Source organism: Brassica napus, chromosome C7, assembly GCF_020379485.1.
Source record: "Brassica napus cultivar Da-Ae chromosome C7, Da-Ae, whole genome shotgun sequence".
Lineage (NCBI taxonomy): Eukaryota > Viridiplantae > Streptophyta > Magnoliopsida > Brassicales > Brassicaceae > Brassica > Brassica napus.
The window spans coordinates 44,811,631-44,831,675 of NC_063450.1; the positions used below are offsets into that span (position 1 = coordinate 44,811,631).

Here is a 20,045-nt window from a genome sequence, read left to right on the forward strand (position 1 = left end):
AAAACTTAAAAAGAGATATTTGAGAGAATTGCGCTAAGAAATATTACGATGAGATTATGTTAAGCTGCGGCCTGCCTCGATGATATACAACAAAATAGCATTCCATGGAGAAGAGAGATTGTCTTACTTCTAGTCCTTGTAATTTGTTATTTTTAGGCATGATTGATACATGATGGCATAAGATGGAGAGTGGACAGTGGACTTTGCTTGAGGTTGTAAGAGTTCATGGCTAAATCTAACATTGTAGATTATCTGTCCTTTTTGTTGTTCAAAAAAAAAAGATCATCTGTCCTTTCAAAGGGTTTATATATTACTCAGAAACAGACTAGTACAAGAGAATCTCATAAAAACTTCTGGAGTGTTTCTCCCTTTTTAGAATCTACAACACTGAAACCCTAAAGCAATTGGCTTTTGTTTCTTCGGAGACAAGTCATCTGTTTTAGGCATCTGGACAGGGCTCCCCATCCACTCAACTCCCAGTCTGCATAAATTTTTCGGTTCAGAGACCTTAATGTCCAAAACAAGACAAAGAAAAACAAAGTTGTAACCCTTTTGTTGCTATTTAAACTCACACGGGAAATGCAAACGATCCCCTTCTTTCGTCTGAGTGACTAGACCCGCTAGATTTATCAGAGGCATCAACTTCTTCTTCCTCATTCTTCTGCAACAACAGCTAAAAGTTATAAATAAAAATAGAAATTTCACAAGTTTGAAACTGAAACATCATATAAATGATCATTACCTGATCATGAACATCACATGAAACATCTTTAATTTCTTGGCAAATAGTCTTAGCTTCCTGATCTTGTTCTTTCTCTTTAATCTCCGGCGAGTTAACCTTCTCTGTTTTTACTTCCCCTTGGTCTCCATATATAAGCTGTTCTTAAGGAATAACAACAACATAGAGATAGAGTCAAAGTAATTTTTTTATAAAATGTTTCAAAGGATTTGGATAATCCCTACAACGAACCTTACGATTCACTGTCCTTGGTGACTTTTCCGAGGACAATTCCACCTCCTTCCTCTCTTCTTTCCCCTCTTTGACAACGTCAAACCCACCGTCATCACGGTCGAAGCAGAAGACAATGAAGCCAGGTTCGTCTGAGGCCGGTGCCTGCTGCTGCCAACTCAACCTCCGGTTCTGAGACTCCGACGTAGGAGAAACGCTGCTGCTTCTTAGATTATGATGACGTGTCCCTGGTGGGCTTAGACTGAGTTTACTCTCTGATCTCTTCTTTTTACTCTTCATCTTCCTCTTTGTTCTCTTGAACATTACATTGTTGTTGTTCATTGTGTTTCCGGTATTATTGACTCCATCTTCATCTATGTCTGATATTGTCTATAATCAGTAAATAAGTTAACTAAAATAAAATAAAATTAAGAATTATAGAATAGAGAGGAAGACCTATAGGAATCTTGGAAGCCAAGAAACAGGTAGCCCAATCTTTGACTCTCCAAGTGACAAGTTTTTGTATTGTCCATTGCGAAGCCATTAGCTGTTTTTTTTTCTTTAAGAATAACTTTTCTTGGATCTTTTTCCAAAGGATACAGTTTTATTTCTTTTTGTGTGTTTTGGCTTTTTCAAGACAAAATTCAGAAGGGAAGAGAAGGAGTAAAGAGGGATTTACTGTGAGGAAGAGGAATGATTTGAAATTTGAAAAAAAACATTGGGATAGAAAACATAGATTGCCATGAATTAGGGGAGGGGGTTACATATGTAACACATGAATGCATTTAATATTATTGGAAGAAAAGGAATAACATGTTTTGCGAAATGGTAATAATTGGACAGTAAATGCTATCATATTTAATCACTACTGAAAGAAATTCAATTTTCTCATTTTCAATCTGTAAAAAACAATTATTCAATTCTGTGACAAAAAAACGGCATAAACAATACACTCCTCGTTTAAGTTTAATTGTTGTTTAGAGTAAAATTTTCGTTTCAAATAAGCTTCGTTTCGAATTTCGATGCAAAAATTTAGATAATATTTTTCTGTTTATTTTTCTATTTGTTGAAATATGGTTAGCTGTATCGGTATTAATGTTTTTATTTTAGAAATTTGAAAATTAAGTATTTTCTTAATTTGTGTGCATAAACCTAAAACGACAATTAAAATGAAACAGAGGGAGTAGAACGCTGACTAGAGAAATGGATGCCATCTAGTATGTCGGCAAATGAGTTTTTTATTCAAGTTTTCATTAACATATTTCTTTTACATTTGAAAATCATAATTTAGGCCTTAATTGGTAAAACATTAGCATAATCATTATGCGATTTATTATCCAATCAACAATTTTTAGAAATCCATTTAGAAAAACATTGACAAGATGTTAATGTTCTACAAATGCTATTTGCTCAATAAACTCAAATGAAGTTTTTGGTAAAGCATTCACATATAAAATATATAAAATAATTAAAATAATTATATATAATTAACTTATTTTATTAAATAATAAAAATAAAGATTATATTCAAAAATTAAATTTATATTTTAAAATTTAAATTTGCAAATAACATACATTTATCTTTTAAAAGATAATAATATATCATATTTAAAAATATTTTTATTTATATAATGTGATATCTGATTCACTATTTTTAATAACAAAAACATATAATATAAATATATTTATAAATATAAATATATCTATATTATTTAGAAATAAATAAATTATATATCATATATTAATTCTATGATAATTTTTAATATGAATAATTTACTGATCGACCAAACATTTTATTAAATATATAAATGAAAAAATATGACTTTTGTTGTATACTGCTAGTGTTTTATTATCTAAGTTCCGCCAATTAAAACCTTATGCAGTATTCTTGAATTTCAAGGAAAATTAATGAACCCATTTTTAGAAGAATACTGCATAAGGTAATGACCTACTGCATTAAGAAGCCCATTAAAAGCATAAAAGTCCATTGTGTTTGTTGTATGTTCAGATTGGCAGTCTTGATCAAAGTGAAGGGACTGCTAGAGTTGAACAAGATAGACTTTGCGATGGGTCAGCAGCACTATAATACTCGAATTGTTTCAAAAAGATATATGTTTTATATTTTTAGTGCATAAATTAATTGTAAATTATAAAGTTCAAAAAATATAATGGTGTTTATAAAGATTTTATTGATTAAAAGTTGTGGGGAATAGTTGATAACGGAAAATAATGTATTGGTAACTAAAATCTGATATGTTTTCTTAATAAATGTTAAAAATCTAAAACATTTATTTTTTTGAAAAAATGGAGTACAATCTTTGAAAGCCCAAACGAATAGAATTCTTGGAAAGATGCAAATGATACAAACTTTATTTCCCAATTCAAAAAAATCTTTTAAAACTTTATCATATATAATATTTTGTTGGGACTGGACCACACACGCAATAATATGAGGTTCAGAAGGTTCAGAGCGGTCCACAATAAAGCACATGATTCACCAACGCTGATTTTGGCAATCTTGTGTTTTTATTTTCCTCTGGAAGATTATAACATTAACATCAAAATTATACATCATGTGGTAATCTTGTGTATGAAAAATATTTGTACGAAATCAATTTGGTATTTTAAGTTCACCTAAAAACCTAGCAAATTGTAAAGTATAAGTCAAACCCCATTTTTAATGTTCAAGACATTTCAACAAAAGAAATAAAATTCAACTACGTAGCTTATAAATTAACTTTTAGAAACAAACAATGTTAATCGGTACATTAGAATTAAATTTTCATTGTATTGTATTATTTTTTAATAAAAAATAAAAATAAAACTAATATTTTAACGAATTCTTCTAATATAAAATAATTTTTTAATTATTGAAAATAAGGAAAGGTTAATTTTTATTTAAAATTATAATTTTATTTGTACATATAAATACTATTAAAACAGAAGCATGTTTTATCTACATACTATACTAGTATAGGTTAGACTATTACATTAATTAATTTTTTATTATTTCTCTTCCAAATAACTTAATTATTATTAAATATATACCATATTTAATACATTATTATAATATTTTAAAAATAAAATCTCTAAAAGATTCTTAATTATATTTTTCTAAGATTACCGCTAATAATATCTTTTAATAATTTATATTTATATGTAAATATATATTTATTTTTTATATTTAATTTTAAATAATAAAATCCGTATAAATATTAAATATTATTATAAATGAATATTAATTCATTTTTTTGATTTATAGAATAAGAAATAAAAACTCTATAATATTAATATATACATAATTCATATTCAAAATTAAATTGGTAGACCAATTAATAAATATAAAGTTATGTAATCTATTTATTAAATATTTTATAAATTTAAAAATTCAAAATAATTACACATACATAATAACATATATTCATGAATTTTAAAAAATACTTCAACTTATTAAAATAAAATATTAAAGTACTCTATTTAAACTAATAAATATTAAATATTAAAATATACATATTCAAATTAGAATATTAAATTATAATTAAATATATTTGAATAGACAGAGCATTAGAATAGATATATATATATATAAATATATATATATATATTTGATAAAATAAATATTAATAGTTAGCTACTATTAATATTTAATGATATAATGAAACATGTTAATATTGATATTTTTATGAGTTAATTTTACGGGTTATTCCAACAAACATGTAAACTATTTATCAATATAAAATTAACTGAACAAATTATATTAAAAACACTTTAAATTAGGTTTGTAAGTTCATGTAACAGTTGGGTTACGGGTCGGGTATTTTGAATTTTGGTTCTAATTTATATCACATCCTAGGTCTTATTATGGTAAATTCGTAAGTATAAATTGAGTTCAAATATAACACATCAATTTTTGTTCTAAATTTTGTTAAATCCTAAAACCCATAAAGTAACCATATATCAATCAGATTCGGGTTATATTGATTCGTTTTGGATATATCCGAAGTTAAATCCAAAATTTAAAAACAAAATATAAGAAATAAATACTTATTGATATAGAATTGGATATTTAAGGTAATTATTTAAACTTTAAATAATTATTTTTATATATCATTTCAAAATAATTATAAATTGAATCTTTGAAGTACATATTTATGTTTCAAATATTTATATTTGTGATTAATTTAGAAATTCGAATCAGTTATTTTGATTTTTCGGGTTAGTCAGATATTTTTTGGTTTTTCGGTTTTTTGGGTTCCGTTTGGGTTCGATTAATAACACTTCGAGATCAGATATGTTTTGTACATTTCGAGCCGGGTACAGTTCAGACTCGGATTATTGATTTTATGTCCATGTCTACTTCAAATAAAGTAAAAATGCGATTTTATAAAGTTTTAACCGAAAAATTATCATGCGTTTTGAAAACACGGTTCAAAATCTAGTTTACGTTAAAAATAAACACTTCACCAAATTATATTTAGATACATGCATTTTGTATTACATAATGTCGTTAGCTTATCTAAAAAAATAACATTATTATTATTATTTTCTTTTTAAAAAAATATTGCTTCGTTAAGATTGGAAGAGTTTTGATTTTTCTATTCACTTCGTTGAATAATGTTGGATTCTAACTCCCACATCTAGTTTTATTAGTTTGTTTTCAGATGAAACTGAAATATACGGGGTTTAATTGCAAATTTCCCTGTTTGTTAAGTGTGCTTTTGGCATATTCGAATGTTATAAACGTTTTGCTCAACGGTTTTTTTTATTCTCTTTTTTTTTTGGCATTTGGCATTTCATGCCAGGTTTGCCAGCTGCCGAATATCATGATCTGCCTCCACTTCGATTTCGATATTTGTTTGATAAATTTCCTTTTTAATAGCTTTCGATTCCTTAAAGGTCCAACTTTCATGAAACTAGTACCACAAAGTCTTTTTTTTTTACAACTCAACATTAGTACCACAAAGTCTACAATTTATTTTTGGAAATATGTAAAGAAAGCATTGATTACTTAGCCTTTTTAGTTATTCATTGTTTATAAGATTGACTATTGTTTTATAAAAGTGCATATACAATAAGATATATAGCACATGAAACGAGATGCATCGGCATTTTTGATGAATGACTATTAACATTATAAATGGCCGATTTGGAGTTTTATACAAATTAATAAGCTACTTAGGTAAAAAAAGAAGAAAAAATCTACTTAGATTTAAAATTTGAAATTTTTTCTGTTTTCAGTAGATTTTATAAAATTTTGCGAACAAAAAACTTGATTAAAAATAAAAAGATTTTTGTAAAATTTATTTGGCTTCTAATTTAAAACCGTTTGCTTGAAACTCCTAAATTTTCTTTTCATACATTTTTTTAGAGATTAAGGTCTGTGTGTTGAATCAGTGTGTGTTGTAATTAGAGAGTTTAGAGACTAAATATTTCTGTGTATTATTAATGAACAATAGAGGTTCCTTGTATAGGAATTACAAAGTATAGGAAAAAGAAAATTATCCAAAACATAATACAACATGAAATATGAAAAGATCTAAAACAGATAAAAGGAAAACGTCCTAAGTCTAAGACGGTCTAAACCGACCGTCTCTCTCTCCTCGGACGACTGTCTCTCTCTCTCTCCTCCTTTGGCCACGGCTGGGCCTTGTCTTCTAGGTATTGGGCGGGTCTTGGACCGGGCCTGGTTAATGGCAATCCACTCCATGATTTATAACACTCCCCCTTGGATGCCATAACCATACAGGATTTGTAGTACGCTTCATGTTGCCTCATTAAAACCTTATCAGGAAAATCCAATGGGACAAAACCATGATGAAGGAAAAAGAGTACAACACGCACTACTCCCCCTGATGTGAACCTCACTGTAGGTTCTACATTCTACGCATCTTGGTGCGTGATATTTCCTGTATGTATAGGATGGGAGTAATCGGCCAGTTTCATTACTGAACCGTAATTAGACCATTTCGACTTCTTAAGTCGTTCCTCATGTCCTTTGACATTAAGTGTCTCGGTAAAGCATGTGTGCTAAACAATATGAACCATATTGTCCTCAGAGATCACTATTTGGTCTTTGCAAATCGTGTTTGCATGTGTCCATAGTCTAGACGTGATCGTCTACTATCAACTGCTCTTTACTTTGGCGATTTATGGTTACTATCGACCATGTATCAATCTGGCCGAATCATGACCGGGTCATAGACCTCGTCTATAAGTGTCAACTACTTGCCTTGTGGAGTTTATACGGCAGCAGACCGTTCTGCTATGCTGGATCCTTACTTAGGGGATCTGATGTCGGATTGCAACATGATGGTTGATCTTTTGTTTCTACTAGTCCGTGATCAAGGGATAAGGACCGGATGCCTTTTAGCCGATGGGCTGGACGTTTTTAGTCGGAGTGTTGGACGCCTTTAGCCAGAGGGTCGGACGCCTTTAGCCGGGCACCCATATAGATTTATTCGATGCCTCTGTTAGGTTTAGTAAAATCACAAAGAATTTCAAGTATATGGACTGTATTGGATTGTCTTTTATACAACTCCAAGATCAATGATCATGCGTGATCAATTTCTTTTACATACTATATGCAGCTGCTTTAGGTTTCAGTCCATGAATCAGCTTAGGAACGAAGCTGTTCTTTCATCTTATCCAGTGATCCATATGCTGCTTACTACATCATTTGCATCTAATATCTTTCTTATGACCAGACCATTTTCAATTTCAAAAATCTGTAGCAGCATCCACCACATAGGAGTTTATCTCCTTATAATCTGTTCCTTTGATCTCTGTGAGTACCTTGTGTAACAAGCTATGATCTAATGCTGTTAAGTAGGAAGACATGAACACTCTTAGACCTCGTGATCATGTGCCTTCTCTCACGGTTTCTTTACCTCACAAGATCCATCTATTTCACTGGTTTATCAGATGGCGTTTCTGTATATGTATACGGCCAATACGTCCATCTCTCTTTTAGATACTTTGAACCTCCACGTTTTATCTTTTCTAATCTCTATGATCTTTTATGATTGTATGAGTACTCTTTCGTGGGTTCATGATCCTCGTTCATCTCTTTATGTTCAAGTGCTATAACTTTATGTATCTTTATACAAAAGTGTGTGTGTGTCGACACTTTCATGTGGTTCCATTATGTTCCAGACATGATCTATAGATTTGAGATCTTTTTATCCAGGACCTTTATTACCTAGTAGCTTGGCGTCCCAAGACTACATGGTTTGGTACCTTAGATGTGTAGCTGCGCAGCCTTTTCTCAATGTCTGTTTGGTTTCTAGTATGATCTCGAATCTATCATTCCATGCACCATTCCTTTCTATCCGAGATCCCTTTATCTTATGAAACACTTGGTCTATCTTGTATAGACTCTATAGCAACTTGATTATGTCTCTTCTAGGACATTCATTTGGTGCTAAGCTGGTTAGTCATTTCTCGGGTTAGTGTCTGGCATTTCGATTAGCTTCTCAATTAGCTAGCTTTATATAATATTTCTTTGGACGTCTTAAATTATAATCTCTAGTCCGAGGATCTTTGCCAAGACAATGATGGTTAAAAACCATTCTTATCATTCTTTATCCAGCTTATAATCTTTCTCCTTTAATGTTTGGATAGACGGATGCAATCCGTGTAGTTGGCCACAATCTGATCACCCATGTTTGGCTCAAGTTTTCTTTATAAATCGTGGGAGAAAGTAATACTCCTATCCAACATATATTCCCAATCCTCTTCTGAGGTTCCATCTTAGACGGCACATATGTGGTGGTTTATTCAAAATCTCTTAAGATGGTGTATATCTGGTTTTATGACCCGTATTCAATCTGAGATGGGAATATCTATGCTCACTTTATATGACCTGATGCATATGACAATTCTATACATGTAAATTCATAATGTCCCCAAGCTTATAGACTGTAGAATCTTAGTCTTATAGAGAATGGCTTACATGGCCGAACTTTTTATAGGAAATGGCGTCTCTGGCCGGTTATGGCCCTTGCGGCCGACCTGTTCATAACATGGTCTTCTTTGGGTGAGTAATGGTCTTATGGTTTGGCCGTTTTATGGGTGAGCCATTTATAACATGGTCTTGAGACCATAATGGTACACGAGGCTGGTTATTTCCTTTGCGGCCGAAGGCCGTTGTCTCTCATGGCCTTTATTGTTTGGCCGTTATAGTAGCACACGAACTTGTAGTATTGATCTTGGGTTTATCCTCTCTCCCCCTCATGACCATACTATAAGGTCGTGGTGCTTGGGACAATTAAGCCTAATGAGTTTCCCTTTTGTGTACATGTTTCACAACGTGAGATCTTTTACGGGATAACTTTGTGCCTTTTTAATCTTTGCATCGAGTTTAGACTTTAGGATGGCTAATCCTATCATGCCATATAGTGTAAAATTTCGTGGTGTATCTCAATATGGTCACCACGGTTCTTGCCTCTCATCATACTGATCTTATAGCATAGTTTAAATCAGTAGAGATCATTAGGTATAGTCTCGACCACTTTCTTATAAGGTCTTAGGCGATTTTTCTTTCAAAATCTGAAAGAACTTGTTTCCTTTTGTTTGCCCATTGTTTCTATTTAGAAACCATATTATCATAACTCAATGGGTCACATATTATTGGGTGTATCTAATGTCCTTTAGACAATGCCTTAGCCATAGTTTCTTTACTAGGCTCACTATACTACTTTCACGATTTCTTACTTGGATATTATGCCCTTTAGGCAATCAGTAAAAACATTCATATGTTCAAGTAAGATCAGGCAAGATTTAATGAAATCAACGCAAACTCTTTTATATATATATAAAAATCGTGAATCATCAAGTAGGTCAAAAACAAATCACAAAACCATAGACTTAAAATAAAATTATCATGTCGAGATCTTTCTTTAGTCAATGTATAAGCCGGCCTCACAATCTATACTACTCCACACGGCTTTCTTGGATTCATCCTGATCCAATGCCTCAGGATATCTCATCTCACTGTTTTGTTGCTCAATAAATCTTTTCTGAATTTTCTCAAATCTGTCAATGGTATCTTTAACTTTCTGCTTTCTTTGCTCAGTTGCTAATAGGTATGACAATAGATCATTATAGGTTGTGAAAGCCTTAGCTGTATATGATAACAACCGATCCTTTGGATGGAATGTGGAATATGTTTTATACAGTAGATCATCATCTGTAACCACTTCATCACATAGTTCAAGACTATGGGCGATTTTCATTAGAACAGAATCATATTCTTCCACGGATTTAAAATCCTGGAACCTGAGTATCTTCCAATCATTCATGGCTTTTCGCCATAATTCCATTGAGTATATGGATTTTAGTTTTATCCAAAGATCATAAGGATCCTCAATATCTTCATACTTATTTCTCAGTTCCTCAGTGAGATGATAGCGCATAATTGTTATGGCTCTATGCTTTTCACTTTCAATTTCATCATTTCTTTCAATGATACATTTCCCGAGTCCTCTAGACTTCAGGGCAATTGAAGTGTTCATTTCCCATTCTGGATAATTATCTCCAGAGATATCTAGGGCAGCATAATCCGAAGGCTCAAATCTCGACATCAGAAATCATCAATAAATTCATGATTTAGAATTCTTGCAACTAATTTAAATAATCAGTGCATATGATTTCATAAGTCTTAATCATGAGTACGAAGATCTTACCGACGATTCCACGGACAAAGCTGTTGAAAACGAGTTTAATGAAAATGATGATGTTTCTAGTGATGACGAGAATGTCAATGTTTCCGATTGATGTATTTGTTTTTAATATGATTGATTTTCAGACTTAATGCACGTGATTTGATGGGTTTAATCATGAAAATCTATTTATATAATTTGATTTTGTGTAAGGTAATGGGGGGGGGGGGTTGAATTAGAAAGAAGAGATTGAGATTATAAGTTAAGGAATTGTGGTTTTAGAATTTGGGGTTTGGAATATATGAAGTAGAAGATAAGGAAGATGGGGTTTGGGGTTTGGGGTTTCGGATTTTAAGGATTTAAACATAATCCTCGTTAATTCCTCGTAAACTAACGAGGAACTTACGACGAATCCTAAAAATAAAGAACGCGGGACTCGTTAATTCCACGTAAGCATAATTCATCGTAAAGACCTCGTAATATGAAAACGCGGCCCTTTGTATTTTCTCGTAAATAAAAACATGGGCCTTGCTATTTCCTCGTTAAAAAAAACATAGGCCTCGCGAATTCCTCGAAACTTTTCGAGGAAATTACGAGGATTACTAATTTCTTATATATACACGCGAGCTTCTCACTTCCATTTCGTCTTCATTTCCTCTCTCTTTCGTAGCAATGGTATGTATTCTCTCTATTTCCTCTCTAATTTAATTAGTTTAGGATAGATTAGGTGGTTAGTGTAAGGAATTTAGATAGGTTTACGGATTTTATGTTAATTAGTGTTGATTCGGTGGTTAATGTAGAGAATTTAGCTAGATTTATCAAATTTGTTAATTATAGAATTTGTTAATTTTAAAAATTAATTTTTTTTTCCAAGTTTGAAAAAACAGACTTACTCCCCATTACACAGAGATGTTCAGTGAGCCTGGTAGTCGTTTAGACCCGCCTTCTTCAGCTCCCGGTTCTTCGGGTCTGGAGACTGTCCCCGAGACTCAGTCTTCTCAGAGAGTCTCTCGGTTGCCTCCTTCTGGTGCACCATCGGTTCCTCAATTTGTTGCATCACCGGCTCCTCATGCTCATGTCCCAGAGGTGTCTCCTCCTGTGCCTCCTCCGATGGCTCCTCCGATGCCGACCGGGATTCATCCCGATTTTATGGTGCCGCCGAGTGCTCCTTACTCGCAGTACACTATCGAGGACCTTCTAGCTCAGCCAGGCAGAGAAGGTTTATCAGTCCTAGACCCCGACCGACCAGACGAAACTTTGTGGTACATTACATTTTTTAAAAAATTCTTTTAAAATTCTTTTATAACAATTATAAATAATTTATACTTTAGATTTGTTTTTTTTTCAGGTTTTGGGTTTACGGATGTGTTGCTCGGAACGTAACCGAGACGATCAAAGGTTACTTCTTCGAGCCACATCCGAACTGAAAAACGACGTTGATCTACGTCAGAAAGACGTGGTTCAAAGTTTTCGCCGTAAGTTACTTCTAATTAATTATATATACTTTTTATGATTTAGATTTTTTAATTTTTTAAAACTAATTCTTAATTTAATTTTTTCTGTTACAGCAAAAATACCATTGGTCCATGGGGGTCAATGAGAGGGTGAAGAAAGCGTTTAACGCGAAGACAAAAGCTCGCTTGTTGGACACGGTTTCCAACTGGAAGGGTGACTGGATCGTGAAGGGGTATGAGCGTGGCAAACCCCTTGAGCTCACCACAGATGTGTGGGATGGTCTCATCCGTTATTGGCGGGATCCTGAGTCCATTAGAGTCGCTGAATCTTGCTATGTCTCCCGTCAGACGGTAGATGAGCACGGCCACGGGCCGATGCTTCACTCTACGGGTCAGAAACCCCACGCCGGTGTCCGTCTGGATATAGAAATTAAATATTTAATTTAATTAATTTTTTAATATATATATATATATATTCTAACTTTCTTAAATGTTTTTTAGGCCAAAGAGACGGGAGAACTTCCGTCCCTTTTCAAACTTTACGAGAGGACCCACAAGGACAAGGCGGGCCAATTTCTAGATGCTAGGTCCGAGGAGATCTTCAACGACTTGGTTGGTCGGGTTGAAGAACGCCAGACCCAGCTGACCCAGGAGTCCACCGACGGACTACCCGTCACCTTATCCACACTTGAAGTGGATAGTATTTTTGAGGAGGTAAATTTTTTTAAATTTAAATTTTTTATTATTATTCATTTAATTTAACTTTTTTTTATTAACAATATTTAGTTTTTGTTTTTAAGGTTGTCCCTAAGAAAAAGGGACGTACATTGGGGATTGGTTCCGTCAACGATGTTCCGAGAGCGACATCGTCTTATGCTCAGAGACGGGATGATGAAGTCACTCAGCTGCGTAACGAGTTGGACTCGACGCGATCTTCGTTCACATCTCGTATGGGTGGAGTCGAGGGCTTCTTAGACGTTGTAGCGGCCACAAATCCGGAATGGGAGTCCTTGTTGAGGAACATGCGACGACAAAATCCATTCCAGGCTAGTCATCTGGCACACATGACGAAGTGGATGTAGAGAGGAGGAGTGAGGAATTCTACCGGGCGATGAACGACCCTTAGTTCTTTTTTTCTCTTTTCGGTGGTTGTATTATAAATTCAAAACTTATTTAGGCATAAAATATTTTCGTATTTACGTTTATTTTTAAATTATATTTTTATTAATAAATTACATAATTTTTATTATATTTTTTAATTCTGAAAAATAAAAAATCGAAGTAAATTCGTAGCTAAATTACGACTACATTACGTAGAAATCTTACGAGGAAGTTACGAGGAAAACTTTTACGGCAACACTACGAGGAAAGCTTAACGAGTATTTTACGTGGAAGGGTTTACGTGTAATTTACGAGGACATGTTTTCGAGTTATTTACGAGGAAATGTGTCGTCCTCCTTACGTGGAAAGTTACGTGGTTTTTACGACGAATATTGTTCTTCTGTCTTTACGACGAAATGTGGTTCTCGCTAGTTTACGACGAATTGGCGAGGAAATATGCGTTACGACAAACGAATAACAACGAAACTTTTTTCCTCGCTAATTCTTCGTAAAGCCTATTTTACGACGAACTTACTACGAATTTTACCGTCGTTAAAGTTGTGTTTTCTTGTAGTGTTTTTCCAACATCACGATGTAGACTTTTGTTGACAAAAAAGGATGCAGACCTATAGTTAGAACTTTGAACTGGTTAAAAACATGTTTCGTCTACGAACATATATATGTCTTTTTTTTTCTTTCAAATTCCATCCCAGATGGAAACAATATCCCGAGAAGACCTTATGATTATAACATATGGTTATGTAATGTCTTGTGATGAAATCTTCCATATTTACGTAGTGGATTTTTTAAAAAAATTACTTAATGAGTTTTCTGATATTTATACGTTATGTCTAATCAGTATGTGTCTCGTTTTAAGATTACTGAATGGGTTTTCTGATATTTATACGCCTTACTCAATATGATATGACTAAGGCGTTATACTATGCTTTAGCATATTTACAGTTTAATGATAGTAACATTAAACTACTATTTCCCTGAAAGATAAATCGTACTAGTTTTTAATGATAATAGTTTTATTGATTCGATGAATGAATTGACTAGCAGAAATATTGGCTATAGCTACGAAGTTGCTACGAAAATTTCGTAGCAAATTTGAAAATGCTACGAAATAAAAAACGTAGCTTCTCGTATGTAAAACGTAGCAAAAAAGATACGAAGTTGCCACAAAACCAATCGTAGCAAATAATAGCTACAGTTTTGCTACGAAATTCTCGTGGCAAAATAGTTACGAAGTAAATCGTGGCCATAATCATGGCTAATTTGACAAAAAAATGTCCTTTTTGCTACGATTTTGCCACGATATAGCTACGAAAATTTGAATCTCTAAACCTTAAGCATATTTTTAAACCTTTAATTCTAAGTATAACCCTTAAAACTCTTATTTTAACTTTAAATCTCAAAACTTAAACTCAAAATTTAATATTTTTCGGATTTTACTCTAAAATTTCAAATCTAACCTCAAACACTATATCCCAAACCATAACTCTAACCCTAAACATTATACCCAAAATTACAAAACCAAACACCAAAACTAATATTTTCAACTTTAAAATAAAATCTTAAAAATAAAGCATAAATCTAATATTTTCAAACTTTATTTTCAAATCATAAATTTTAAACCATAAATTATAACTTTTTAAACACAAACCTTAATTCTTTAACATATACCCTATATTAGAAACTCTAACATAATACATAAACTTGTAAATTTTAATTTTTAACTTTTAATTATATAAACTGAATCATAGCTACAATAATATCAGCATTAATTAAGATTAAAAAACTTGAAACATAATCATGTAAATCATAAATTTCAGTTCATATGATTTAAAAAGCAAATCAAAATTAACTCTAAACTTTATACTTCAAACATTATTTCATAAACATTACTCTAAACTGCAAACTTTAAATAAAACTCTAAACTTTAAAACTAATATATATATATATATACAAACCTTAAAATACCCAATACAAATATTAAACTCTTTTTAATGAGGGGGAATCTTCGATCGGGAGGAAAATAAATAAATGTGGGAAAAGGTAAGAAATAATGTGATTTGTCGATGTCAAAAAACATGGATCACTCATTCTCATGTCCTATTGGTTAATATAATGAGTGGAAGGATCACAATTTGAACCGTTGATTAGATTGAATCTAATGGTCCAGATTAATATTTTTGTGTTTCTTCCTCCCTCATCTTTCTTCTCTATCTCTTCCTCTCTCACATGATTCTCTTTACTTCTCCTTTCTTCCATGTCTTCTCTGTCTAGTACTTCTCTTGACCTGTAATATTTTTGCTCTGTTTTACTTAAACTGATTTATATAATATTTATTACAATGAAGAAGGCATAACAGTTTATTTCTTCTGGATATTTTCAGGTCTTCTTGCTGGACGCCATCGGAGCTTCTCGGCGTAGTGGTAGAAGAGGCAGAGGAGATTGATGGAGGAGGAGTTAGCAGAGGTGGTGGTGGCTCGTGACTCGTGTGCAGAACCGGCTTGAAGGGTGAAGAAGAAGAAGCTACGGTGAGGAAGCAGAAGAAGCGTGATGGCGGAGCAGGCGTGACGCGTTGCTTCATCCGTTACACCGGTTGTTCCAGAAGCAGATCGAGTCGCCGCTTCAGACGTAGCATCCGGAGCCAGTGGAGGTGTCTGTCGTGAAGCCGGTGGCGGAACCGGTGGTGGAGTCGGTGGTTGAGCCTGTGTATATATTTGTGTGTATATGTGTATATATTCATAATTTGTAATTTAATTAATAGAAAAATATTTTTATGCATTTTTGATTTATTTTTAATATATATTTTTTAAAAAGACACGTTTTATCTAAGATTTGTTTCGTAGCTAAATTAGCCACAAAAATTTCATAGCAAATAGCTAAAGAGCTACTAAAATATTCGTAGCAACGCTGTGACAACTTGCTACGAGATTTGATACGATTGATTTTGGCTACAATGGTATAGCTACGATTTGTCGTAGCATTTTTTAGTTTTTTTTTCTATATAGCTACGAAATTTAGACTATAGCTACGAAGAATAACGTGGCTGATATTTTTTACTAGTGTGAATAGTTTAGTTGCACACCTTTCTTGTATTGTATTGAATAGTTTTTAATGATAATAGTTTTATTCATTCGATGAATGTAATAGATTTATTGTATTGTATCTCCAAAGTATCAATACAATCTTTTACACGAATCTCAATGTTCCTTTTTCTGAAGAAACAAACTAATACGGGCATGAGAATTAGAAGAGTGTCAGAACTCATGGATGCAATTCCGTGTGACCATGGCACACCTAGCATTGCACTACGATGACTCGGTGGTCTAAGCAAAGAAAATATTAAAAACGTGCTATCGCAACCATTCCTTTACAAAGTTATTGGAGTATTTTTATTTCCCCTTATGTCAATTACGTTTTAATCATATATTTACGTGTGTCTCCTTTTCTCTATCTCGTAATTTACCTATATAAGAGAATCTCTCTATACTCTAATCTGTACGAAAGAGAAGAAGAGAGAGTAAAAGAACACCGTTTGTTCTTATTTTAAGAATCCGATATATAATGATAACACGTTCACGTGTTCCTCGTCAAAAGAGTGTCTCAGTGAGCACAATCTTCAAGTGTCTTTTGGTTTTGATCAAGCGTTCTATTAAATTCTCTTAGTCATTTTTTCTAATCTCTTTTCTTGTTAATTTCACTTAAGCGGTTTAAAAAGTTTCTTCCTTTCATAGGTCTCTAGCTAAGGTTTTATATCAAATAAATAAATAAAAGCAAGAATCAGTAAGAAGAAGAATCAGAGATGGTGAGAACACCATGCTGCAAAGAAGAAGGAATAAAGAAAGGAGCTTGGACTCCCGAGGAAGATCAAAAGCTCACTGCTTATCTTCAACTACATGGTGAAGGTGGATGGCGTACTCTCCCGGAAAAAGCTGGTAATTCTTTCTTATTTTTCCTTATCATATATAACGTTGAGTCATTAAGAATATTAATAATTAATTAACAGCTATTTTTCTCTTATTTTTTACAATGTATGTACAATATGTATGTAGGATTGAAGAGATGTGGGAAGAGTTGTAGGCTGAGATGGGCTAACTATCTAAGACCCGATATTAAGAGAGGAGAGTTTACTCCCGAAGAAGAAGACACTATTATCAAACTTCATGCTCTTAAGGGTAACAAGTAAGAATCTTTTCCTTATTTATTACTTTTTGTATTATATAATTCATCATTTAGTACTTTTAAATTTTAATGGTGTTTTTTTTCCTAGATGTCACCTTGAGTACATATTGTATTATAATATGGATTCATTCTCAACATAGTGTTCAGAATTTCAAACTAACTTGAAAAGTATTTATGTACTTAAACAAATCTTTTAAGTTTACTGTTTCCGCATAGCTTTATAAGGGTATTCAATTGTTTTTGGGATAAATTACTCAATCTATTTGTTTTCTGTTTTGGGCAATATAATAATTTCACCTGGTGCTGATTATTGAAGGTGGGCCGCAATAGCAACATGTTTGGCGGGACGAACTGACAATGAGATTAAGAATTATTGGAACACGAATCTCAAGAAGCGTTTAAAACAAAAAGGTATCGATCCAACCGCTCACAAACCGATCAATTCAACCGATCAAACCGGTTCAGAACCAAAACACCATAAACTCGGTTCATCCGGTTCCGCAAGGCTTCTTAACCGCGTTGCAAGCAAATACTCGGTCGATTCAAACCGGGATCTACTAACCGGAATCATCATAGGAAACTCCACAAACATCGCAGACGTTTCACAAAGTTCCGGCGACGTCGATTCTCCGACCAAGAATTCGACCTCCACGCTGCTCAACCAAATGGCGGCAGCGTCAAGCGGTTTCATATCGATTCAGAACAACACGTCGACCTCTCCCGGTTTCTCCGACAACTGTTCTTTCTCAGATGGTTTCACTGAGTTCTTTAGTAACGACGAGATCTCCGGTATGTATACCAACGTCGATAATGTTGGCCTTATGGAGGAGTTAAAGGATATTTTAAGCTACGGCGGTGCCGACCTTGGAGATATCAAAGACTCGCCCGAGGTTAACGTAACTGATGATATGGACTTTCTTGATTCTTGGAACAAAGATGATGATTTGGATTTGGAGAAGTTTGTAAGCTCGTTAGATTCCAAGATTGGTGTCTTTGTCTGAATCTAAAGCAAAATCAATTACACGTTGGTTTTCTTGATCGACTTCTGTAATGGATGTATGGCCCACGAGGCGGGAATAATATGATCTGTCGTAATAAAATAATAATAAAATAATTATTTCTCGTTAATTGTTTACAAAACCTATTTAAACATTCTATAAAACTTCAAGATTTTTTAATTATATGAAAATATACATTGATTTTATTGTTTACGAGATGCAACTAAAGAATTAATAGGTCCCTTGCAGATGATTAATAATCCAATGTAGAAACATGAAAACAATGCTATATAAAAACATGTCAAACAATCTCACAAAACATTGAATAACTAGTTTAGATAAATAGTTTTGATCAGAAGAGTAGTAGAATATCTGAATTCTTGTTAGCAGATAAAATTGAACCACGTAAACTTTTCTGTCTAAAATACTAAAGAACTAATTTAGTAGATCAGACACATTTTAATCATATTTTTAATATGCCAGTTAAATATAGCCAAACTTTTTAAAAAAATATAAAAACACATTTTAAAAAATATTATGAATGATAAAAATAATAGAATAAGAAATTTTAACCAATTATCACCAGTTTTCATGGCTAATTGCTCTTTTAGCCTATACATCGATGGTAGAGTTGTAACAATAATGAGAAATATACCAACTATTAGAACCTTTCCAATTATATTTATTTTTCACTTCAAAATGAAGTTTCAAACAAGAAATGCACAAATTGTAAAATATAAAATGGAATTAGTTCATAATGAAGTTGGTACTACTCTAAAATGCTCCATTTTGGAGTAGAACATAAAGTAATCAACAAAAAAAATATTGTTTCATTTATAAAGTAAATCCATCTTTATTCTTTATATGGAATGAAAATGAAATGATGTTGAAGTATTTTTTTTACACCAAACTCTATTTTAGAGTAAAATATAAAGTGAAAAGAGAGATGCTCTAATAAAATAAAAATGAGTTTACTCTATAAATAGAGTAAGAACATCTCCAACCCCATTTTTTTTTTTTAATTCTAAAATGAAGTTTAAAGTAATAAATGCTCTAATCCTATTTTATTTCTATTCTATAATGCAGTAAATGAGTTTACTCTATAAATGGAGTAATATATTTATTTTTTGTTCATTTAATTTAAAATAAAATAGAATATAGTAAAATTCAACTTCATTATAGAGTTACTCAATTTTTAAGAATAAAAAGTAATACATTGAAAATGCTTTAATACATCTATTTTTGTTGATTATTCGATTTTAATCTAAAATAGAGTAAACTTATTTCATTTTGAAAAAAACGTGTAAGATGTTCTTAGAATTGTGTTTGCCACAACCGGTTGTTGTTTTGAGCTGCTATCATTTCACCTACATCTTAAACACCTACCATCAGGGGACAAAAGTAATTACATGGCCCTATCATTTCTCTCAATTGTTTGGTTAAAAATGTCGACCCTTGTTTAATGGATTATTATGAAAATGGACGAAATAAGAAGCTGAATAATAATATATTTGATATAAAATTTTCAAAATTACTTGTATTATCAAATCAAGGGCCCCAAATATTTGTGACCTCTTAGGCTATTGATTATTTTTCACAAGGTAAGTACGGCTTGATTAAACTCTTACGCTTTCCGTTTCAGTTTAATTGTTTTGTATAGTAAAATTTTTGTTTTTCAATATAAGTAT

General features: G+C 32.5%; 2 protein-coding genes and 1 long non-coding RNA gene across 3 annotated transcripts; 2 read left to right on the top strand and 1 right to left on the bottom strand.

Annotated features, from left to right (window-relative positions):
- Window positions 1–273: 273 nt before the first annotated feature.
- LOC106374997 (protein BREAKING OF ASYMMETRY IN THE STOMATAL LINEAGE-like) lies at window positions 274–2,094 on the bottom strand. Its single transcript, XM_013875478.3, has 5 exons — window positions 1,406–2,094; window positions 971–1,329; window positions 743–877; window positions 573–661; window positions 274–481 (listed from the first exon to the last, which is right to left on the bottom strand). Exons 1-5 carry the CDS (start codon window positions 1,491–1,493, stop codon window positions 373–375), a joined length of 780 nt encoding a protein of 259 aa, XP_013730932.1. The 5' UTR covers window positions 1,494–2,094; the 3' UTR covers window positions 274–372.
- Window positions 2,095–14,266: 12,172 nt separating this feature from the next.
- LOC106434611 lies at window positions 14,267–15,958 on the top strand. Its single transcript, XR_001286791.3, has 2 exons — window positions 14,267–15,469; window positions 15,564–15,958. It is a non-coding gene; the product is annotated as an uncharacterized LOC106434611 (long non-coding RNA).
- A 726-nt stretch (window positions 15,959–16,684) lies between these two features.
- On the top strand, window positions 16,685–18,487 carry LOC106434612 (transcription factor MYB34). Its single transcript, XM_022712382.2, has 4 exons — window positions 16,685–16,783; window positions 16,912–17,112; window positions 17,230–17,359; window positions 17,676–18,487. Exons 2-4 carry the CDS (start codon window positions 16,980–16,982, stop codon window positions 18,358–18,360), a joined length of 948 nt encoding a protein of 315 aa, XP_022568103.1. The 5' UTR covers window positions 16,685–16,783; window positions 16,912–16,979; the 3' UTR covers window positions 18,361–18,487.
- Window positions 18,488–20,045: the final 1,558 nt, after the last annotated feature.